The sequence below is a fragment of the Eutrigla gurnardus genome (genome assembly GCF_963514095.1).
Source record: "Eutrigla gurnardus genome assembly, chromosome: 15".
NCBI classification, from domain to species: Eukaryota; Metazoa; Chordata; class Actinopteri; order Perciformes; family Triglidae; genus Eutrigla; species Eutrigla gurnardus.
In genome coordinates, this window is record NC_139938.1 from 4,871,135 (window position 1) to 4,896,343 (window position 25,209).

The 25,209-nt window shown below is 42.3% G+C and overlaps 1 protein-coding gene across 3 annotated transcripts in view; it reads left to right on the top strand.

Annotated features, from left to right (window-relative positions):
* Positions 1-4,189: 4,189 nt before the first annotated feature.
* LOC311025769 (roundabout homolog 2-like) overlaps positions 4,190-25,209 on the top strand; it is a 73,922-nt gene continuing 52,902 nt past the window's right edge. For 2 of the 3 annotated variants that reach the window (XM_084028856.1, XM_084028858.1), the window contains exons 1-2: positions 4,191-4,785; positions 8,181-8,507. In XM_084028856.1, coding sequence (XP_083884982.1) covers positions 4,731-4,785; positions 8,181-8,507 — 382 coding nt within the window. In that variant the 5' untranslated portion in view covers positions 4,191-4,730. Of the gene's footprint in view, positions 4,786-8,180; positions 8,508-25,209 lie in introns of all 3 variants that reach the window. The other variant, XM_084028857.1, reaches the window with a different exon arrangement.

The following is a 25,209-nucleotide window of genomic DNA, read 5'->3' on the forward strand; positions in this document are numbered from 1 at the left end:
ATCATCACCTTCACGGGGGAGAATAAACAGTCTGTCTCTATGGCAGGACAGCAAAACAAAACATGCATATCAATACGTTGCTATGGTGATGGGATAAAATTATTTTGTAGTCTACGATTTGATATCATTATTCTAGGAGTAGCTACAAAATGCAGCTTCCTCTGAATATTGTATTGCTTCGTGCAGAGGTCTTCAACGTTTTCAGAACATTTTAATTTCATTCATTATATTTGCTTATTATAGGTTGTATTGTATTTTTGGACATATTTCAATTTTTGGAAGAAATAAAGCTTGGGATCAAATCATTTCGTCACGGACCCCCTGCAATGTGGCCACCAATTTCCCCGACTTGGTGCAGAGTCTGCTGTTGGGTGTTGTTTCGGGACCGTTCAAGCAGGAAATCCCCGATAGGGATTTGCTCCTTGAACAGTCAGCTGCACCTTCCCCACTTTCACAGTCACCTTGCCCTGTCTCTCTTTTCCCTCAGCACCCTGACAACCTCGTGTTACATTTGGAAGAAGCACAGTTTCCCTCACACCCCCTCACATTATCCTAATAACCTGTGGAACGCAGCCAATGTGAACAATAGGGGGAGAAGCTCAAGACGGAAACCAACCCAAGCCACTGCAACTGATTGATTGTACAGTACCTTACAACATAATTGCTCTAATGTGGAGCCATTTTCAATTCAGTGCAGTACAACTTTATTTATCATATGCAATTTGTGCTCAATCACTCAGTGATCTGTGATTCAGAATGATGAGCTAAAACCAAGAGCCTCAGTAGGATTGATAGTACTATATGCATCCATTGATTATTGAGAAATATTGCTCGTTTGAGTTTTTCCTTTGTCTTGTATTTGAAGATAATGGAGCTTGATAAAAGTTTGGGAGAAGTTATACTTAAACTATAAAAATGCACCAATTCTTCATGGAAAGGGAAAAGGCCTGGGTGCTTTTTATTGGATGTCTTATGCTGTTTATCATATCCTTAACTAAACACCCTGCTTGTCATTGAAAGTCAACCTGCTTCAGCACATTTTACAGCAAGAAGCTGCACAAATGCAATTATGTTTGGTGAGAGACCCGACTGCAGCAGCAGGGTTCAAATATGTTGACGCTGCTGTTGGAAATGCTGCGCGGCTGACAAAAAAGATAAAAAAATTGCAGTTCTCTGTGGCTTTTTTAAATTTCTCAACTGTAGCTGACATGAAAATACTCGATCATCGGTGTACATTTCAAGGCTTCCACTCGACTGAACATCCGAGCTTTGTCACTTGTACACACGTTTGGACTTCGTGGTCAGGACACATGTCTACTCCGTCTACTCTCACTGAGGTTGAGTTTGCCTAACACACACACACACACACACACACACACACACACACACACACCATCTGTTACCTCCAATGCTGCTGGCTTGGACAAACACGGTTATGAGTAGGTAATGGTGCGGACAAAACTTGTGACCTTGACACTGTCTCCTATGTGTGATCAACAGACAGAGAGAGAGAGGGGGGGGGGGGGGGGGGTAGATTGATGAGAGTCAGTAGCCCTTTTGAGTTTGGCTGGTGTGAGAAAGGCAGCAGAGTCCCACGTTGCCTGGAAACATGCCTGTCTCAGTGTGTGATGAAAGGTGGAGTCTTCCTCTGCCTCTCTTATCTTATTCAACTTCAAAGATAAACATCAAATCAACTCACTCAATAAACGTACGTTCTCTTCTTTTTTTAACCTCAGACAAAATGCCACATGGCATTTTGTTCTGTATTTCCATTTTAATGTCATTTTCAATCTCCCAACCATATATATATATATATATATATATATATATATATATATATGAATCAATACATGTGGTATTCATTCAGTCCGAGTATTATGATTTGCACAGTGGCGTCTATCTGCAAATATGTCTCGTATTTTATTTACTTATTATAGCTTTTGAATAATGAGAGATATTCTGGAGTTTCTCGGCAGGGTAAAAATAAAAGCAACACATCAGCACAAACCACCGCAAAATAGATGTAACAGTGTTTACCTGAGGGGTACATTAAGCTAAGAAGGGATCTGCCTAACTGATGTCACCAAATCTATTGTCAACTCTTCATTCTAAAATCTCTCCTTTGTGTTATTTACATAGTGTCGATAGCAGTTTCTCCCAGTTTCTGAGTTTCAGCGGTTTCATCAGGCTCCACGTGCTTCACCATGTACCGTCTCAAACTTCACTCTCTAACTCTTAAGAGTGTCGCCGGACGGTGCTCATTAATCGTCACATTTCTCAGCGTCTAGACTGAATATTCCAACATCCTTCTTGCATTTAAACACTGACATTACCATTTTGGCTTCCGCGATGTCTGCTCCTCTTCCTATTCTCTGTGGGAAGGGACATGAGATTGATAGCAACATTTGTTCAACAGTAAGTGCTGATGATGAATAGCAGCTTCACTGTGTATTAAGTCATTTGGCACAATTAGCGCTAACGTGTTCTTGAAGTTTCCTTCTCAGATCATTAAAGTTCACCTTGATGGATTTTGTGAGGTTATTAATTTCTTCAAAAGCCTATTTATTATTTCCTCCCGCTTCTGAAAGACAGGCTGTGCAATGGGTTAAGGTCACCCTCTGCATAAAAGCTGGACACCCGTCACTGACATGTTACATATCCTCCGCTGCATTGTGGCTTTGCAGGAATGGGATTAAAGTCCTATTTCCCCCCAGATTTATTTATTTTTTCTTCAAAAATGGTGCCTAAATATTTCAGCACTTTAGTTTTCTTTCATTGTTGAAGCGTAAATAAATAGCTATTGAGAGGTGAGCGTTCACAACACCGTAAACTGAGCTGAGCTGCCATAAGAACAATCTGACAGGAAAATTCCTTCTGTGATGGATGAGATCTGTCCAATTAAAATGATTGTATTCACTTTGCACCCCCTTCATACGGGCTCGATTTAGCTATCGCCTACCATTACTATTCAATCTAGTGCCGTGAACACAATACCAAAAATGGTTTAATTTCACCCTGCGGATCAATACCACCTGATTCAGCCCATCTCATTCTCGTGTCACGGCCGGGCGCTGCATTTATAATGCTATTGACAATATTGAGCAGGATAAGCACCTCGGGCAGTGGGCGTGAATGGAGTGTCATTTCTTCACAGCGGTATACCTTTTTGTAAAAAGCTCTTTCAACCATGAACATGAAGGAAAAAAATGGCACCTGGTAAAACTGTTTTTTCTACTTGAGGTATTATTGAATTGTATCTTGAATTATTTGACTGAACACGTTTTTTTTTTTTAGCAGCATGTTGATGCAAATGAGTTCATAGAAGCAAAAGTACTGCTACGATTCATTAACTCTGCAAGATGTTTGTTGGACATTAACCCTGTAAGATCACTTTTAGCCATCCTAGAATGTTTTTTCTTTACCACATTTATATTCTTTATCCTCTCAATGCTATGTGATAGAAGTTGTGTTAATACGTCCGGTCATCTGAGCATGAAGTCACACTACCTGCAAACCTTTCCTCCTAGCTCATCTCCTTGTGACACTGGACTGGATTTGTCCAGATTCAAGTGATTACCTGAGATATTTGTGTGTTTATTACAATGCCTCGGACATGAAGATAATTAGCACATAGTGGAAAACATTCATCACATTTGATTTTGAGCTTGTTGTGTCTATGTTGAAATTTTACAACACTGACTGAGGCTGGTGTCTAATGGCCTGAGCACATGCTACACCTGCTACAGTTGCATACCTGAGCATTTCTTTCTTTTTGTTCCAAGTGTGTAAAAGTAAACCTGGTAGACCGTCCTTTGTGTGTACAAAACAGTGATTCTGCATGGGAATAAAAATGCAAGGAGTATGAGCATAAAACAGAACAGAAACAAAAGGACATTTATTCATGAAATTTAAATACAATATCAAAACATCAAATCTGTCCAAGAATGAACAAAACAAAGCCAACAAATCAGCCAAAGCAGCATACTTCCATCTAAATACATATTGCTCATGCATGAGTGTGTGTGGATTTTCCAGATGTTTGCGTTCAATTGCCCCCCACTAATGAGCAGCATTATCAGCGTGTGATTGTCCGGAATGCAAAGTGCTGCTGAGTTTCTTTTTTCCCCCCAGATCTATTGTGCTTCATGTTAGTTTCTCCCAGGGCAGCGGAGAGGAGGGGCTGCTGCTGCGCTGCTGCTGCTGCTGCTGCTGCTGCTGGTGGTGGTTCTGCTGCTGCTGCTGCTGCTGCTGCGCTGCTGCTCCGCCGTGCAGCCGCTCACCTCTCTGACTGAATCCATCTCTCCTCCTCTCCATCCCTCAACTTGTCCCGCGCCAGGATGGACGCGTTTCTCCCCGCGGTCGGAGCCGGTGAAGTGTGTGCAGCATGCGGTCGGACGGGGAAGCCGTGAGATAAGTGGACGCGTCTTCGGGCGTCGGTGATGATTCCAGTCGGGTGACTGCAGAAATCTCCCAACGTGTCGGCGAGTCGACGGACCGCCGCGTACTGGTGCGCTCCTTTTTTATTTTTGGAGAGGAAAAGAACGGACATGTGGACGGGTTTCTCCTCCCAGCGGCAGACATAACTGATCCGCTTTCTTTTTTTTCAGTTCACGAACTTGAAACAGCAGATTGCCCACAAAAAAGTCGCGTTGAGCGGAAACAGGATCGACTGTTTATATCGCTTGAGGAGGAATTCATGCGCCGATAGCTGACGGGGCCAATATGCCAGAATGGGTCCTCTACAGTATTTCTGTCTCTGCGGACTTCTGTACAGCCAAACCCAGGGTAAGTTTGTCAGTGCATCTATTTGTAAATGTAAAGATTTAAATTCTTGTTAGGCATCAGAAAGACGCGCTGGGCTTCTGAACCATCTTCTTCTCGGTGAAGCGCATGGAGGAGATACAGAGTACGGTGTGGCCACATGGTGTGAATGTGTTGTTCCTTCCTTAAAATCCTAAATGCACCACACGTCCTGTCATAGTTAATACATTGGGTGTTCACATATTGTCTGAGTCCAGCTGCTAAAATGCCTTATAGACGAAAGTGGCTCATTTATTCATAAGGGCTGCCCTAATTGAACACATTTGTTCCAGGAGCTTTAAAACTGCCTCCTTTAACACGAGTATTGTGATTTTAAATGTGTGTTGGCATAAAAACATTCAACTTTTTTGTATTGTAAAGGCATTTATTATTTTTTGTTTCAAACAACTGAACTCCCTGGTTGTACTTGTATAGTCCTGCAACCTTCTACCACGTATCATGGGGTTTGTCCAGTTTGGTGTAATGGTGATGGGTCGTGTCCTGTGGCCTACGATGCTGAAGGTTGCTCACGCAGATGATGGAGCTAACTGCATGTCCTATAGCTGAAATGGCTATGGGCCATTGAGAAGATGCTTACTCATACTGTATTTGCCCCTTGACTGTGTGCTGTCTACTATACATAGAGGTAGCTGAGCTCCTTGACAGGAAGTGGTGTCCTTATCCAACAGGGTTCTGTGTTGTGTTTGTAGCCCATATAACATGAATCTGTGTCAGTGGAGTAAATGCATTACAGGTGTGGGCTTGGGTGGTTCCAGGACACTGGAGTTGCTGTGTTTTGTGATGCAGCACATCTTTGCATAGCATGCAACACAACGTATCTGTTAAACTCTTTGTGGAGCTGATTCGTTCCAGGGAAGTGTTGATTGAACTTGTTCATTTTGGAGGCTTTCATTTTTTATCCGACTGCTTCTGAAAGGTGTTTAATAATTTGATTAGCTCATTTTACAGACATCACCAGATGTCTGATACAGTCAACAAAAACATTACAAACTTCACTAAAACAGGATTAATGGCTTGGATACTGCAGCTCCTAATATATGCTGCAGATGTATGCAATAAACAGGTAACTAGTTGTACATTTCAGCTTTTTTTCCCCACCTCGATTCAGTAGTTTAAATTCAAACATCTGTGAGGAGGAAGCACAAACGATCCTAATTGTCGGTGTCTGACTGACTATGCCTGTGGCAGTATGTAATCTGCAATCTATTCGAGAGGATAATGCAGTTTGCATTCTGTGCACAACACAATTTATATTTCACAGACTGCGTCCCCATTTCGACTCTTTGCCTCCATCTTTATAAGTCTTTTATAAAACCGCTGATTTAGAATCGCCAGGTTTCTGGACCGACTTTGCGGTAGTGACATGTCAAACTTAATTTCCAAGTGATAAAGGACTTGATAGACGGGTGCTCTTCACTTGAAAATCTAATTAGTCATTTGGTTATTAGCCTGAAATTGAGTTCCCCTGAACTCGACTGGTAGACGCATGTCACCACAAAGTGACTTTTATTAGAGTTGTCCCTGCGCTAACATGTTCCTGGCTTGCCTTTCCTGCCAAGCTTGAGTTTCAGCTTCAGCACCATGGACAGATCCCAATAAGCAGACCGACTGACGGAGAAGAAAAGGCCTTGGTGCACACAAAGCTTGACGCTTACCAGCTTTAGGCAGTCAGAGAATAAAAGATACACCACTGTTTGCCAATTTTCTGTTTCCAGAGAATCTTTATTTAAGACATGATTTAATTTAAAACCTGAGTCATTACTATTTAACTATTAAAATGCCATCATTTAATTCAAGTAGTCACATAGGGGAGACAAAATAAAAACATATATCCATCCATCTATTTTCTATCCGCACTTATTTATATTCAGGGTCATGGGGTGCTGGAGCATGCATTGAGCAGAAAGCAGGCAAACCCCCTGGATGGGTTGCCGGTCCATCACAAGGCAAACAGACTGACAGGACCCCACAGGACCTCCTTGCTATTAGATGACAGTACCAACCGCTGAGCCACCGATGCACCCGCAACTTAAATCGCCTCATTTCAATCCTGTTGTCTGATAGCACGAGTCAAACTGTACATTAGCCACAGTGGAGGCTGGGTAATGGGCTGACCAATTAGAAGAAGTCAGTATCCCGCCGACTGTGTGAATGCTTGTGCGTCCTTGTGCATTACTTCCCCCGAGAGACGTATGCATAGGATAACGTAGCAGCACGTGTTGGCGCCAGCTAATGGAATGCTTTCTGTCAACAAACCTCTTAACAACATAGACAGTCGCATCAATTTTACTCACATTTGCAGATTATTTCTGTTGCTGTTCCACAGCCCTCATGGTTGCCTTTACAATTTGTATGGTTTGTCACTATCAAAGGCAAAAAGACAAGCAACCGTGTAAAATCATTTTCATGTATTCATATCTTATTTATTTCTTCGCCCCATCACAGTCCAAAAAGTCTGTTTTAATGACCCAAAAATCACTCTCTAGGTTCGTTTGCGGACGCGCGAGGGAAAAGGAAGACCTTTTAACACAGATATTTGAATGTGCTCATACACCATGAAACAGGAGATAGTTGGGATGCTGTTGTGTCTGTAAACAAATGGGATGCTGCTCCATTTTAAGTCATTCCTCTGTGACATTTAGAGGTAAAATTGAAAGTGTTCACACGGCCAAATAAATAGAAAGAATGTGCCGAGCATGGCCTGTGACGCGGTTACTTGAATTATGATGTTATTCTTATCCGCATGGTCAGGATCATTCTCGTGACATTTGCTGAGGATTGACTATCAAACACTAAATGTTGTTCACGATATTATAATAATGTAGCCTTGAAAGGAGGAATTATATACTTTTCGCAGCCACGCTATTACATTACAAAGTGTGGAAAAACATACCAATGAAGCTGTTGCTATCCTGTGCCCGCTGAGACGACATGTTGGATGATGTCAGTGTTTGATGGAACGTGTTAATGAAAAAGCTAATGAGATGTAATGACTCCTCAGCTCCTGTCTGTGAACGTAAATATGGGGGCCTGAGTGTTGTAACACTAGTGCAGCCGGTAAGAACCCAACGCTCATCAACTTTCCTTTCAAACACTGGAATGATGATCATAGGTTTTTGGTTATTTTCACAGATATTCAGACTCAGCATATCTGTCTGCCTTCTTAATTTAATCAGCAATCAACAGCTCCCTTTCATGTTCTGTTTTCATTTTTGGTGTGTGGACTTCGCACTCTGTTAGTTGACTTTCTCATAAACATGCTGCTCCTGCAGCAAAACTAAAATTCATTATTTATATGTATATATTTTCATGACTATTTCTTTAATGGAACTTTTTTATCCCTCTGGTTTCCTCTCCAGGGTCTCGTCTTCGCCAGGAAGACTCCCCTCCCCGCATTGTGGAGCACCCCTCTAACCTCATCGTGTCCAAAGGGGAACCGGCCACTCTCAACTGTAAGGCCGAGGGCCGTCCGACCCCCACGGTGGAATGGTACAAAGATGGGGAGCGCGTCGAGACGGACCGCGACAACCCCCGCTCCCACCGCATGCTGCTGCCCAGCGGCTCCCTCTTCTTCCTGCGCATCATCCACGGGCGACGGAGCAAGCCCGACGACGGCAGCTACGTGTGCGTGGCCCGGAACTATCTGGGAGAGGCTGTAAGCCGGAACGCATCTCTCGAAGTAGCCTGTGAGTCTTTTAAGTTTTTATCACATCCCACCCTGGTCAAAGCAATCTCATGTTGCATGACAATACAATGGGAAATGTTTTTAAGCAGTACGTATTGAGGTTGGTAACCTTTTGCGGGGGGCATATGAACACGGGGAAGTGTAAATGTTGAATCTGAAAAAGGCAGAGTTTATGTGAAATTAAGCATAACATTTTTGGGGCTGCGGCGCTGAGAGATCCATAGATACCATCCGTCATAATATGAGCAACGTCACCTTTCCACCTCCGAGCGTGAGTGTGTGTGCGCGTGCTTAGCCGTGTGCATAACGTGTGTGCACATATGTGTGCGAATATGTTTTCAGACCGCTAGTGAGACCTGTTTGGATGACCTGTTTGAGTAATGTATGGGTAGAGCTGTGAATCGCTCCGGGGACGGAGAGAAAAGGGGGGTGGGGGTGCATGATTTTAACCTAGCTAACTCTCTCTCTCTCTCTCTCTCTCTCTCTCTCTCTCTCTCTCTCTCTCTCTCTCTCTCTCTCTCACTGTTTGGATTTGGAAAGATGCAGCCTGCTCCCAGCCAGTTTTCTCCCTGTGTGGGAGAGAGGCGCTCTGGGCTATTCACATTTCCATTATGTGCTAAACTGAGCTGATTTCTTGCCATGAACAAGATGCACACACGCTCGGACGCACACACACACACACACACACACACACACACACACACACACACACATTGTCTCTCCTGCTCTGTGTTTCCCACTCTCGTGGAGGTGTAGTAAACAAGCAGGAAACGGGGAATTCCAGGAACATGTTACGTTTCAATCAGATTTTGCATTTGCATTTGAATAATTCGCCGATGATTTCTAAACACATGTCTGTCTTGAATCATAAAACTTGGGAGTCGTTAGACGTTATGACTATGATACATCCTGTTTGTCGTAATAAGAATTGGAAGGGAGCCTCCCCATCAGAATTATGGTCGAATTTACGACGCTATTGCTCTCCCACTCGGGATTCTGTATCGCCTTTATGGGGAAATCATGAAATGGGCAGGCAAGAAAAGACTGAGATTAGAGGCCTGAACTTAATAGCGGCTCAGTCGAGACATTATCTGGGATCTCTGTCGTTTTGTGCACCACATCCTCCCTTTGTCTTATTGCCTTTTCCACATTAGACACTTATATTTCTATTGTCTTCTTTTACCGGCGCTTCTTCCTCCCCTTTCTCCCAAATCAATAGTGGTGAACTGTCCTGGAAATACTAATGCCTAAGGAGATCGGGGTAAATAGGAATGTGTGTGTGTGTGTGTGTGTGTGTGTGTGTGTGTGTGTGTGTGTGTGTGTGTGTGTGTGTTTCAGGACACAGCTTTGGCTTTTAATGTATAAAACGAGACATTGCTGTGATTGATGCTCGAGTTGATCACTATCGGGTGCTAAAACTGCTACAACAGTATCCCTTACTCACTGTAATCAAAGCCCACTCTATACATCACATTTACATTACACGTCTTCAACAGTGCAGTTGCGTTTTGCAACTCTTCCTCATGGAGAAGCCGGAGACCCAAAACTGTTGTTATGGTGTCGAGACAATGTTATAGCCGCTCCGCTGATTCCCTTGACTGAATAGAGGCCGACTTTATGAACACAATGACTGTGTCAGAGTGATTTTGTGGGGATTTTCTGGTTCTCCTTAAACACAATAAAGCTCATTTGTGTTTTTGCAGCTCAAACAGGCATTTTGAATTCATTTTCTCAGTTAATTGTCACACTCATTGTAAGTGTAGGCGCTGCAATTATTATTGACAAATCGCTCTTTCCCGCCCTATTGTTGGATTTGGAAAAAGAGGCACGCTACTTATGTATCAGCAACACATATGGAGGGTAAAACAACAAACACAATATTTACTTGCAAATATCAAGTGCCAAACAGACACAAGCTGAATCAAAATAACAGAAATATGGGGGTGTGCTTTAATATTTTTGCTCCCAAGCAGCTGTCATAGGAGCCTTGAATGATGTATTGTGGACTATTCAATCATTCTTGAAGCCTTGTTTCGTTATATTCATGCATTTGTATGTGTTTTGCTATATGTATGGGGGCAGTACCATCTCGGGGTGTGGGGGTGGTTTGAGGGATTAGTGTGTGCACAGTGGAGCACTACTACAGTAAGTCTCTGTATTCTCTGGCTGCTATATGACCATGCAGACCAAACAAAGACCTAAATAGTTCCAATGTGCATTCAATTTCTACTGGCTGCTGTTTGACTGCTGTGGGATTTCCAGTTGTCTGATTGTGACGGCAACATAATGACTGTGTAGGCTTTGCAATTTGCGTGTCAAATTTAAATACCACTTGCATTGTCGTTCTTCTTTTCTAACAGGATCTATTTAGATGTTAACTTCCTTGTAATAGAAGCCACATCCAGATCTATCGCCCACAACTAAAGCAACCACAATGTATTTTTCAGTCTAAATAACAGACCTATGATATATTTTGTTCCACGTTGTCTCCTCTTGTGCAGCCAATGTCAGTAGCTTGTTGTTTTCTGGGGCTTCTCTTCCATAAAAAAACCCAGCATGTCCAAGGCAGCCTCTGGTCTTCTTTGTGTAATGCAGAACAACACGACTACTGGGATGCATATTCACATGACTCCTTCAGGGGCTGCAGCATCCTGCCAGTATTGCTGCAGCCAAAGTTGTCATGCAATGCTGCGGGTGGGAGCGAGCGGTAGATGAAAGTGCTGTGGGGAGACTCTGACAGTGAGCCGAGCTCAAAAATGCTCTGTTTCTTTAGAGTCCGCGCACATCCTCAAATCTTCTAATGGGCTGTAGCACCGCATCTCAACCAGTGGCTTAGAAAATGTAGCTAACTTGAGGGGCGCTGCTCCCCTGGGTGCATTTGTGCTGTACAAGCTCAATTTTGGTGGTTCGTCATGCATTTTATCAGCTCCAGTCTTACTGAAATGTGAAGGGGGCATTATTCATTCCACGTGATGCAGAACACTTCTGCTGTTTAAGACGGTGGCAAAGCTTGGAATATGTAAATTATGTAGATATGCCAGAAATCTACATCTGGCAGCCTGGCCAAAACAAATAGTGTGGCTCATAACAGCTGTTTGTCTTATAAATTCAGCTAGCTTTGAATTGCCCTGTTGTTGAAAGGTGCTATACAAATAAAATTGCCTTGCCTACTGAAAAAAACAACACTATTTCTACACAGTTGTTTTTCTATGCACGTAGCAGAGCTCATGACAAATAATCAATAGACATAACCTAGCAAAATCATATTTATGTCTTGATCGTCTAAACTCATTGTGGGAACGTTGGCGAAAAAAAGAAGGATACATTTAGCTTAAATTTGAAAGAATAATTCATGTTTTCATGTTTCCCTCTTTTATTTGCTTTATTATCCATGAAGATGTGTTAATATTTTAAAGCTTTTGCCCTTGTTGAGTTTCTTCTACTTCAGGCTCACTAGACATATGATGTCTTTTAAGACGGTATGAACATACCTTTAATCCATCTGTGTGGTTATTTCATCTTTCATTAAATATTCTACACTTGTATCTTGTTTTAGTTGACAATGGCTGAATTAATCCAAAATAAAAATGGCCATCTATGTTCTTCTCAGACTGGAAATAAAAAAAGCTTTAACAAAATAAATAAGACCCCTAGAGAATAACAAATTTGATCCAAGGCCAATAAGGCAACATCACCGCATTAGCTGATAGACCATCACCGGGCACAATTCGAGAGTATTTTCACCCTTGTTGAAATTCTATTTCCTGTACCGCCGGGTGCATATTTGACACAAATGATAACATCAGCCATTTCACAGTAAAATGAGGCCATGTCTGTTTATTATTAGACGGTCTTGTGGTTTTTTTTGCTCGATAAACAAGACTCATTGTGTTACTCCTACTGTTGCCGGCATGTCACTTGTTTCTCACATCCAAGTGTGCGTTTTTAATAATCAACAGTCACCTGCTGTCAATGTGTACAATCACACGCGACCAACCGCTGAGCCAGCCTCTCACATCTCCAGTCTGGTTTTATTTTCCGACGCCGCAGCTGAGCACTACTTGAGAGCGACGTCAACAAAACAACTGCGTGACCCCCGGGCCACCGGTGGACTGGCACTAATCATCAGAGCGAGCGGCTGCTGATGGAATTAGAACAGCTCCCGCAAACTATTAAGGAGGGACGGAAAACACGCAAACAGTGATGTGTTGACGGGAGGTGTGGGTGGAAGGGCGGCGGATGCACGGGTGTTCATTAGGACAAAACTCAAGAGCAAGATGAGTCCCCCCCTCTGTTTGACTGTGCTAAGTGAATTAGAATAGTCACTCAGCCAGACAATCATCAATTAAATCCCCACAGTTACAGGCAGCCAACTAACTGAGCAGCCACAATGCCTGATAAATCTTCCATCCGCATTGTGTTCTTTAGTGCACTCCGGTAATTATTTAGATGAGTGATTAAATGCCGGACATTTATTTGAAATTTTAGTAGAATGAGTGGAATTAAGAGACAGATATCTAAAACGTGGCGAAAGAAAATCCAACAGGACCAAGACCATGAGCTCTGTGAGGCTGAACGTAGGCGCAGCAGTGCTTTGAGCTAAATGCTAACATGAAAATGCTAACCAGATTATATTTAGCAGGTATATTTGATCATAATTACGATCATCCAAGTGTTAACAGTTGCTGCTTAGCACTAACAAAGGACAGCTGAAGCTGATGGAAACCTGCAGGTGTTTGGTTATAAAGGCTTCATCCTCTGGGGATCAGGAGTGTCTATCATACTAATCCATGTAATAGTTTTTGATTATAGACTAACAAACATATGATGACCATGCTACTATAGCTGAAAATATAAGCATAGCAAGGTACCAACTTGGGTAGATGAGAAAATGACTACTAAGATGGATATCGGCTCGTTTGTATACTAGATATGACCGACCACTCTTTTTGGAGCTGTTAAAGCATTCTAACATTCTAGGATGTTAGAAGTAGAAAGTGGTGTTTTGTGTTTTTTCCCTCCATAAAACCATAAAAGTCTTTTGCCAGCTTGCCAAGAGTTTAATTTGATCTTTGGCCAAGTAACTAACAAAATTATTGTTATTTAGCAACAACTTTTGGCAGCCTTTCTCACATCAATTTTCAAAGGTCACCTCCAGTTAGAAGTTAATATTTTGTCCTGTTTGCTAATTAAAAACAAGAACACTGACAAATACAACATTAGCTTTAGCAGAGTAGCATGACCAGTTTCACCACATTTGCAATATTCACGCCGTGACTGGCAACATAAACACAAATCTACTCACCATGTGCAAAAAAATACCCATGTGAAGAAGCACAATGTGAATTTTTCAGAGTGCCGTTATTAATATCAATCAAGTTATTTAAATGATGCACATTTGACCTCAGCTTGTGTTGTTTCCCGTCCCTGTTGAGAAGTCGCCCGTGTCCTTATTTCCTGCTTCCTTGTCACTGTGTTCTCTTCACTGATGGGCATTACTTTGAGCCATTCAACGCCGTGGACTTCGCAGTAAACAACATCAGCCTAATTGGGATAATTTGAGAGTCAAAGCCGTGCTTTCTCCAGGCATGAAATAATGTTCTCTCCCAAAGTGCATCACATGGAAGGAAATCATTTCCCACCTCCATGTTTGTGCTTTAGAACTGGCATGGACCACGTAAACGGTGAAGTCTGTGTGTTTGGTCAGGCCTGGGTTCTGGTTGGGTTTTCCTGTTGGGATACCAGAAATTAGGTCATGGGCAGCCATTAATATTATTAAGCACTTAGTTAGCACGAGTGGTGCGATTCTGAATATGTGGAACGCCACTTAACAATGAGGTCCAATAGGGTTTCTATTGGATGGGAACTCTGGGGTTTTGGAAAAGTGGCACATCGCCATCAATCATGCATTTCACTCTTACCCATTGACAGCTTCCAAAGTTGGAGGCTGCCAGCCCTGTGTGTTTCCAGGCAGATTGTCAATGTTTTCTGTGAGTAGATAGGTTGGCCACATTTCACCATCTGTTGCCAGTCCAACAGCCCTCCTGTGTGCTTATCCCCTGTTTGCCTTCCTTTGCCTTGCTCTCGTTAAGCCGGTGCAGAGGACGGAGTTGTGTGAACCCAACTGATCAGAACTGATCTTTTCTCAGCTGTTGAGGATAACTGTGTGCTCTCGTTGTTTCCTTTTGTGCTTTCACGATGAGAAATCGTCATATTATAACAATATATAGTATGATTGACTTAAAGCTAGGGTTGGTTATGTTGAGAAAATATATCAAGAGAATGTTAGATTAAAAAAATGATCCAAGCCAGTGCTGCCAGCTCTAACAGCATTTGCTCAAACAGTCCCTAAATTGGACGGGAAAGTCACAAGTTGGCAACAATGAAATCTCATCTCTTTAACACGAGCTTCTCTTTAAAGCCACTCCTCCGAAATTAGCGTTACGTGAACATATAATGAACGTAAAACATGAACACGCTATTGTTAATCCTCATAAGGCAGCAGCTTGTGGAAGACAGGCAGGTAGACAGGCAGGTAGACAGGCAGGTAGACAGGCAGGTAGAAAGACAGGTAAACAGGCAGGTAGACAGGCAGGTAGACAGGCAGGTCAAACGAAATGAGCCACAGAAACCGGAGCCTTTATTGATTTCTGGTGGGATCTGAAGATATTTTAACAAATATAACACGTTTTTGATAAAAACTGACCAGCCTTAGCTTTGAGTTGAATCACTTAATTAGTTCATAATTTCAGAACCAGAATCAGTTTTATTGGGCCAAGTATGCATGCACATACAAGGTATTTGAGTATGAGAAATAATATTTTATACGCAAGTCAAGTATTCTGTAAGTTGTAAACAAAACAAATAAATAAATAAATTACTGAATGGATGTACAAAGACATGTAAAGACGTCTCTTTACTACATTTACAGTCAGTAGGATTTGTATTGGCAGTGACGGATAAAATGTACATATTACAAATCAACTGTAAACTTATAATCTCCGGTGTATGTTCTGGTGTTGCGGCGTTATTTAGAGTGTGTGGCTGATGTTAAGTGTTCATCAGAGTGACGGCCAGCTGGAAGAAAATGTTCTAGTGTGGTTGTTTTGGCGTAGTGTTCATTATGACAGGAAAAACAATTACGTGTTGTCTTCCGTGGTGTTCTGCTCTGGTCGGCGTGTTCTGATAAACCAAATACTACGGGGAGGAAAATCACTCTGCCGTGTCACTAGAAGCTGAATAATGGCGATTCTGCTTGTGACACATGGAAAAGCATGGAAAAGCCAAATCAGTGAGATTTTAGAGATAAAAAACCCTGTGATTTATATTTCTTCCATGTGTTATAATGATGGTATGTCAGGGGTATATGCTATAATGGAGTAAATATGAACATCATGAGTTGGATTTGTGGCCAAAGAGCCACCACTCAAACTCGGACACACAACCAAGATGTGTAAAGCTGACATACCTACAAGATTATGATTCCATAAAAGCCTTAGGTGGCGATCGCAGTGAAAAAAAAAATCCTTTCCACCTTAAATCGCTTATCCCAATCTTACTGAGGCATTATTTTTTTCTGCAGCCGAGGCATCTTGCTGTTGCCGGGCAGCACATAATCCGCTATCAGTGTCCTGTGTGCCAGGCGGCTACACCCCGCGACTATTTACAGCAGCTACGTTAAGGCAATCGAAAACACAAATCTACAAATTTACCCAGCGGTTCAAATGCCCCACTAATGTTCCTCTTAGCTTGATGTGTGTTGTTTATGTCACGACGAGTTTTGTCCGTTTAATCAGATACTGTAGCTCCGGGTGGGCAGTAATAAGCCAGTTCAGTTGTTGACAGTGGAGTAGAGAAGGACACCACCCTGAGCTCGTATGATAAGGAGGAAAAGAAATCGCTGAAGGGCATTTATCTGGTCAGAGTTTAACTTTTTCTATCACTGGGTGCTTAGAGCACCCTTCAGAGTCTCACAAAACACACCACATATGCACATAATAAGCCTTTAAAAATGTACCGTCCTGTGCAAAAAAACAACAACAACAAACAAACATTGGGAATGAGAAAGAATTTCCATTCATTTTTCACAAATTAACATTTCATATTCACTTTAGCGGTAATCCTGCTGTAGTGTGGCATACTGGGATGAATATAATCATGACGGATGACGAATAGCGAGCTTTCTTGCGTCTTCAGTCTTGACTGATTTGTTTTTCAGCTCCTCTCTGCCCAGAAGAGGAACGCGTTGGGAAGCTACGAGTGGGAGTCTGGCCCAGGGACAGTGGGTTGTTGCTTTCAATGAGGCCACAGAGGAAGGCAAATAATGATAATGTGCAGTTGATTACCATCTGTGTTCTCACTCCAGTTAGAATACTGTAGCATCCCAATGGACTATTTGCATTTTGTTCATACTTGCTGTAATTGCTGTCCAGTGTAATGGTCTATCATAACGGCATATTTGCCTTTTAATATGTCTGATGAAATGACTATACAACCATTTGAATAGCTCAACATGTCTCATCAGCTGCCTGTTGTTGTCAGTGTAAGACAATAATAAAACGGCATCGGCGTATCAGAGATTTGCCCGTGCTTATAATGGTGCAGAGTACAGAGGTGGCCAGAGCAGGCAAGTGGAACTAATTGATGCATATTTTTTGGCTGGAGACGGTGAGATAAGGGGCTAGCATCTGGTGCTAACTGGACCATGCTCGCTCCTTGGAGGTCTGTGCATTACGAGGCTCGGTAAGTTAGCTAAGGGCTAGCATCTGGTGTTAATTGGGCCATGCAAACACCTTTAAAAGCTCTGGTGCACTTTCTTACAGTTGGTTGGAGGAAACATATGCCTGGTGTGAAGGAGCATACGAACTGGATTTACTGTGTTGTAGCTTGTTGTAGCCCCCTTATTCTCTCAAGTAGCAGCAGTGTGTGTGTGTGTGTGTGTGTGTGTGTGTGTGTGTGTGTGTGTGAATTCAAGATACAATGCAACGTCTTACATTTTAGAGTTTAGTGTCTTTTTAGTGAGGTTAAAAAAAGGGCTTGTACATTCAGTGGCAACTCTATCAGGGACACAGGCTGATGCAATCCATTCCAATTGTTCTGCCATACAGTCTGTGTCTGTGCTGCCCATAATGTTCAGGTTCTGTTTTGTTGGAGTGCATTATGTTGAGAGGATTTTCTCATGTATTTTCCCCCTCACGTATGTCAATGTCAAGGACAAAAAAATGTGAAACTCAGTATTAGATCACATAGTTCAGTGCAACACCGCCTTCAACTATGACCTCAATAATAAACATATCATTGAATTGACACGTTTCCGACAATGTCGGCAAAAACAGAACATCATGAGCTTTGTAAAGACAGATGTTACAGCCGTGTTGTATTATGGAAGGGTTCACTAATAAAGTGGCCACTGTTAACCCTGGTAAATGCGTTTAGGTCGCCCTGTCATTATCTTGAATCTTATTATTAATCTTTGATACAAATGTGTGGTTATGCTTTGGCAATAGGCAACTATGTAGTTCTCTATAACAATATTACTAAGTCAATGTCTCCACTCCAAGTAATGGTATTTCATTTTCATTTAAATAGACAGAAGCAATGATACATTTGTCCTAGAAAATTATAAGCAATAATTATATAATAAAATATTTGTTAATGAGTGCTGACATAATAGAAAAAAGTCTGTTCAAGCTAAAAGTATGATTAAATTACATCATCTGGCTCAATGTGCTTAAGACTTGATTTACTAATTTGCTCTTATAGAAATAATCGAAATATACTGTTTTATTAAATGCCCCAACAAGTGTAGGACTATTGTTGGAAGACGATACTAATGAAAAGTATTACAAAGAGTTCATGAAATAGTACAACTTCACAATATCAGTTCAAAGATGCTGAGGCCGTATGCGCCGTAAAGACCAAGTTTAACGACGGCAGCAGCCAGTGCCATACATTAGTGTAACAGTGGTCGTGTTCAGTCACTGGCGAAAGGTCACATCGGGTCAAGCTGCTCCCATGCACCTGTCATAGCCTGTGACTGAGGATCGCTGTTATGAATAAACCAAATATTGCTGTCTGCTTGAGGTGTCCTGCCCACTGATTGAAAATCCTCCAGCAAACCTGTGCGAGAGGGTTCAGCTGCCAGCCACTCCATCCCCGTCTGACAGACGCTGCTTCTCATACAGTGAGAAGAAAATAGCTTTACTTACGATTTAATACTCAAATTAAACACTCACTGGTTAAAAAACACATCCAGATATCTTAAATGCAGCCAATAAAATGATTAGAAATTAGCTGTTCTGTCAGAAGCACACTTGATAGATTTACTTTCACCCATGCTGTACATACAGAGACGTCTGATGATTTTATTTTCTGTGCACACGTTTGGGACTTGGCAGAGCCCGTGCCACACAATCCATTTCCAATCTGACAGAATCACAGAGTGATTCATTCGCGACACCGTCTACCTTTCAAGGTAGTATATTGTGATGCCGTACGCAGTGCTACATTATTGGCAATAATTTAATGCGGTCGTGTTTCAACATTTGAATTTGAAATATGGATTTACATCTCCTTTTAAGATGAGTTGGCGCTGGCTTAAGCTACTCCATTAGCAGACCTTGAATGAGGCCTTCACACTATTACAGATACAGCTGTAACTTATTGCCGCTGTCATCTACGGAAGCTGCAGCTGGGTGTAGCCGTCTGTTTTCTGAAAGCTACATCCAGCTGTGTTTAATAAACATTATGTGATATATTAATATAAGATTGAACAGAAGGGATTATGGTTGGTGGGGGGGGAGCACAATATTTTCAAACTGACCGCTAGCATGCAAATATGCTCATACCCCATGTGAGTCTTATTAGTGCCTTGGCTCTTGTGTGCATGTGACTGTGACAAAGCCAAGTCGTGTGTCTCTCAGCGAAATGATAAGGGTTCATTATCGTTGCTGTCTAGTGATTGATGTGCAACCTCTACATAAAGACTTGACTTGGTACAGTGCATGGGGAAGAGGGCATCCTCAGGCACATTTGCTTCTAATGGAAAAAAAAAGAAAACACCCAAGGACGTTGGCACATCCACAAGCAGTAGTATTATAATGTAATATCTTGTATGGTATATTAAGCATGACTTGAAGCTAGTCATTGTGTTGAACTATCTTGTCTTTTCATGGTGTAACGCCACTAATGTGAGCATCCACTCCCCCTTCAGTGGGCTCTGGACTGGCAGGGGGTGATGAGAGAGAAGAAAATCCACCAGCCAGCAAGAGGGACTCTGTGGTTGGTTTATTATTCATGTGGCCCACCCAACATTCCACCCAATCTAGGCCAAAGCACTGTTATATCTGCTAAGTGTCACCTTCCAGACTTCCGTTTGCCCATTCATTCACCTCCATCACATCAGTTTGCCCAGCAAAATCGTCAACAACTCCATCCATCGCATCCTCCGATTCACAAGAAATGGAGAGTGCCAGGGCCAGGGCAGCAGACTCCCTCCAGTGTACACCTCAGTGAGTAAAAAGGAAAGGGAATATCCAGAAGCTTGATTAATTCATGAAATCCACCAGACGTAGTGTCTTTCTTATAGCCAAGCCCGCTTACTCAACCTGGGCTAAGGTGTTTCATAAATAAATGCTCTAAACCTGACTGAGTGAGCGCCATTCTGTGGCCTGGGACTGCCTTTTATACCGGCGAGTGCTGTGCCTCAATGTGTGTCAGTTTCTCATTCTCCACCGTTGTACGGGATGGAATTGCAACAAGGCAGCAAATAAGATTCCATCTACACCTAACATGTGTCCGTGTAATAGCCAGTGTTGGTGTTGTGAGGGCAGAGTGGTGGGCTGGATGGCAGATTGGAAGCCAGTTGACCGGGGGTCTAAGTGCTCTATCTCTGCTGCATGCCGTTACTTTCTGTCCTTTACACTTTTCTGGCTTCACATGCTTCCCAATGAGCACATTGCATACTTCCAACCACCGCTACCTAGATGACTGCTAATCTCCAACATTCATAACAGTATTTAGTCCTTCAACACACAGGCTTGGTGATCTGTGGCCCCCCTGTATTGGATATTTACTCAGTATTTGTTTGTAGAATTTACAAACCCTTTTAGTTTCTGTATTTTTCATATGGATTTGCTTCCTTCCACCTCCTGGATTTGTGTGCACTGCTCCCATCCATTTACTGTATGCTGGGAGGAATCTTAAGTCCTTTCGCTGCAGCTGTAAAAAATCCCTTATCTGAATTAAAAGTGATAGGAAGCACATGTCGTGAGCTGCAGGGCCCATACTGGCTTAACTTCATACTTAAAGACACTTTACACAAGTTCACAATGAAGGATGGCATGCCGTGTAATTGCATTTTGTTGTAGATGTGAAACTTTTTTTTTTGCCAAAGACTCAAAGGCTCTTTCATTCACAACCAGTGTTTTGCAAGACACTGGCTTGGCTCCTATAGGGCAGGAAACAAAGGGTTATTGTAGTGCAAATGTGAAGCAGACACAATCAGGCTGAGTGGATGCAGCATGTGGTCGATTGTTGGGGCAACAACACTGCCATTTCCTGTTTTTACCTTTTTCTCACAACAACCCTTCATACCCCAGGCCAAGTACCCAGGCAGGGAAAAACGGCTCTAGACAACAACAACACTGAGCCCAAATTCATATCCATCACAGTAACAAGATCTAAACCCCTGCACTCGCTGTACTTGCATTGTTATCACAGCAATATTGAGAAAGTCAAAATACGCATTTCAGTTTAAAGAATACAGGTATCATCCATTCACTTGTACAGATTTGACATGTGGAAAGCAGTTTTACTTTTTTAAGCGCTTGTGTTCCTGTCTAAAGGATGCTGCTGTCATTGTTACTGGGTTAGCTTGGTCTCATGCTCCAGTAGTTAATGTGCACTAGTCCATTGCTGCAGATGTTGTCCGCACGGGGACTGGAACTCAGGAGTGACCAGCAGAGCCCAGCGTGGGGAGGGATGGACAGTGTGTTCCAGAACAGATGTTTCCAGCCTTTGTGCGTTCGTCATTTCGGGCTTTTAATCTGGTCAGTGAAGGGCATTAGATGATATGGAAGGCAAAAAGGGGAGGGCCGGTCCATGCGTGGGGACCCCAGCTGTCTGCCCACTTCAGAAGACACCCACCTCAAATCCACATGCAAGCTCCTCCCCAGTCAAATCCATAGCCATGCACCGTACACATGCAAGCCAACCAAACGGCACACACTTTGTAATTGGCTCAGAATTAGGGCACATGGTGCATTGTTGAACCTGTGGAGATTATGCATTATGCTTGAATCTGTGGAGATTATGCAGCGCTGGGATATTATGCCTCCATTTTCTCTGATTGCCTCCGTATTATTCCAAAGCTTGTGCTGCGGTGAATATCCCGCTCATTTTATCCATTTTCTTCCTCCCTAATATCAAACCTCCTTTTCCTTTTCCTCTCGATTCCCTTCTGTTGTTCTGCACCCTTTATTCCTCTCAGTCTACTGTTCTCTGCCACTCTCCCCTCTTCACTCCCCCCTCTCACCCTCCCCCCCTCTCCACTTCTCCTCCTTAGGGCCTCTGGCTGTCTCCCCACAAGTGATGTTCTCCTGGCCAGATGATGCATGCATATCTCTTGTGTCTTCTTGATGCTAACTCACGTCGACATTTGCACGGCATTGTGGGATTATGCTCTCGGTCATATTTCATGTAATGATGAAAATGATGATGGTGATGAGGATTCAGGGAGGGGAGGTTGCAGGGTGGAGGGGAGTTGCTTCTATTTTCTGCCCTTGTCTTTTCTTCAATATCAATCAGCGCAGTGCGATAAGATGGAAGATAATGGGTGTTCACGGAAAGTGAAGGAGGAATAACAAGTTTTTTGGTTTTGGTTTAGATGGGTTCATTTTCACTTTCCATATCTCTCGAGCAACGACCCAGGCTGCAGCTTAAAGAAACCAGCTTCCCTTTGTTATCGGTGTTGTGCATCAGTTTTAGAATTTGAAACTGCACCACTTTCACAGCCGTGAATCCCCTGTTTGTCTCTTTCTTTCTTATATTTGGACTTTTGTTCAACTCATGGGCAACACCGTTTCCACGAAGGCCATGTTCCGATGAAGAGGCGGAGTGAAAATCATCCCTAATAGAATAGAGTTTCCCTTGCTAGTGCGCTAACAAGGGGAAATGTGTTCTAAGCAAATACCACGTTGGAGGGAAACAGGAAGGATAAACACGTTCAGGGAAAGACGGAGGGGTGTGATTATTGGACTTACCCTGGAGAATGGCACGATGAGTGGGGGCCATGGCAGACTTTTTCCCCTACAACAGTGTCTCCTGTGTGTGTGTGTGTGTGTGTGTGTGTGTGTGTGTGTGTGTGTGTGTGTGTGTGTGTGTGTGTGTGTGTGTGTGTATATGAGAAAGTTAGAGCGAGATGCGGGGGGTAGTGTGCAAATTTCAGGGTCTTGCCGGTATGCAAAGCTGTGTCAGTGGATATAAAATCTATGGAAGAGAGATTTCTTCACAGTCTTTGCTACACCCTAATTAATCTGCTTAAACCTGCTAGGCCTGTCTCCGGCACTCTTACACATCAGAAAAGCCAGGCAGCTCTGAATCCAACCAGGATTTTCTCCATGGATGCCAGTGGAAAATCACTCCAGCCCCACAGCTGACAGCTTTCTGTCAGACTGTGCAGAAATGCATATAAAGTAGAGACAAACATAGACCTCATCATTTCCCATGATGGATGTTTTTTTGTGGGGGAAGCAGTTGTCACAAGAGGTCATATAGCCCCTTTGTATTGCCTCCCCGCTTCCTCTGCCTGTTGGGTTGATGACATTTCCGTAACTAACAGATCAAGCAATTTATGGGGGCAGTGTTCTCTTAGCCTTTCAGTAGGCTTTAGTTGTGATCAAGATCTCAGCTATACCTATGACAAAAGGGTGACTGTCAGTCTTTCTTCCAGCATCATTCACTGGTACTGCTCCAGTGGATGTAAGCAATTCTTCTGGAACTAATAAAGTGCATTCACACCGTACAGTCAACTGTTTGTGAAAGCTGTCATGAAGAACTGTCCAAACTTAACTTAAATCCAACACACTCACCTAACTTTAGTCAAGTCTGCTGAGCGATAAGCACAAACACGAAACATTTCTACAGCTATTGCTAGGAGACACTCCTGCTTTTGGCCACAGGGACCGCCAAATTCTACACAAAATAGTAGTTTAAAAGAATATTATTGTCAGAAGTTTAAGTACTGTGGTTTTATTGTATTTTTTGAAAAGAAGCATCTCATTTATCATGCGTATAAGCAGTTTTTGTACATCTTTTACATGGAAAGAAATTATGTTTTTACCATAATTTAATTAATATTTTAAGGTGTGCCACTCGAGTGAAAAATTGGATGAGACCATTAACAAAATGACTCCTTTCATGTGATTTTCTAAGCCAAAAAGCACTGTTTGTGTGGGTTTAAAAGTGTTTAGTAACCTGCTCGCTCATTGTGTGGTGAAAATGCCAAAGGGAGGAGGGATGGGAGGAAAAACGACGGGCTGAAGATGAAGGTGATTTTTCTGCTTTTGAGTTGCAAAGTGAATTGAATCCACACTATCTCTGATGTGAGGAAATGGATGTGGGAGCGTTTTTTTTTCAGTTGTAAATATCATACACATTTCCACAAGTATTATGTGTTTTGTGTAATTGGGAAAATTCTCTGGCAGCAAAAATTCTATGAAAAAAATAACAGAACTTAATCTGGATAAGTGTGCTGTTCTTTATCTCAGGGTTATTGAAAGTCCTTCATATTTCACAAAAGCTCAACAGACCTTATTGTCATTATTGTATGACTTTGATGTGCAGGAATGTTCTTTTGAGAGCACATGATGTTTTCAGTTCCATCATTGTTCAGAGATCACTCAGAGGTAATACAGCAACCTAACTGTTGGATTTCAAAAATAAGCTTCTGCTGTGGTTGGGGGAAAAGACAACAACGTTACTATAGGACTTTGTGATATAATGATGTATCTCTTAGAATGTAGGATGGAGATGTGGGTAGATATGAGTTGAGTCACAGCAGGAATGCTGTTATATTTATTTACAAGCCATCCAAGCTCCTGATAGTGCAGACATGATTTGACAAGTGTGGGCACATTTTTCATCCATGTAATGCAATGGTCACCCTCTTTGCTAACATTCTGTTAAAACTGAAAAAGCCAGTTTGAAGTGCCTTTTGTTGGCTGCATCCAGCCTCAGCTGTTCAACAGAGATGACTTAACAGACGATCATGACGCATGGATCTCCACTTCCAGTATTAACATACCATAATTATAGCCTGCTGATAAATTCACATGACTATTAAAATCTCTGCATGTCCAGAAGAAATAACGCTGACTAAAGTGGTACAGACGGGTACTCGTTTCCTATCATTTGCAATTCAGGGTACAAGTTTGTGTGAGAGCACTTTCTCTCCCGGCTCGGTACAGTCTACAGTCGGTCCCTGTGCAGTCATCCACCAAGGATGATTTTCACCATCAAATATGGACATTTATCTTGTCTGTTTTGCATATTTTATGGCATTAATTCATGTTTTCATTAAGTATTTACAATATTAGCTTCCTTTTTTTATAACCAGATTCTACTTAGTTGAGTACCACGAAAAGAAATAGAAGTTTGTTCATATTTCGTTCTCTTTCTTATAGAATTGATTCATTTAGTATCAC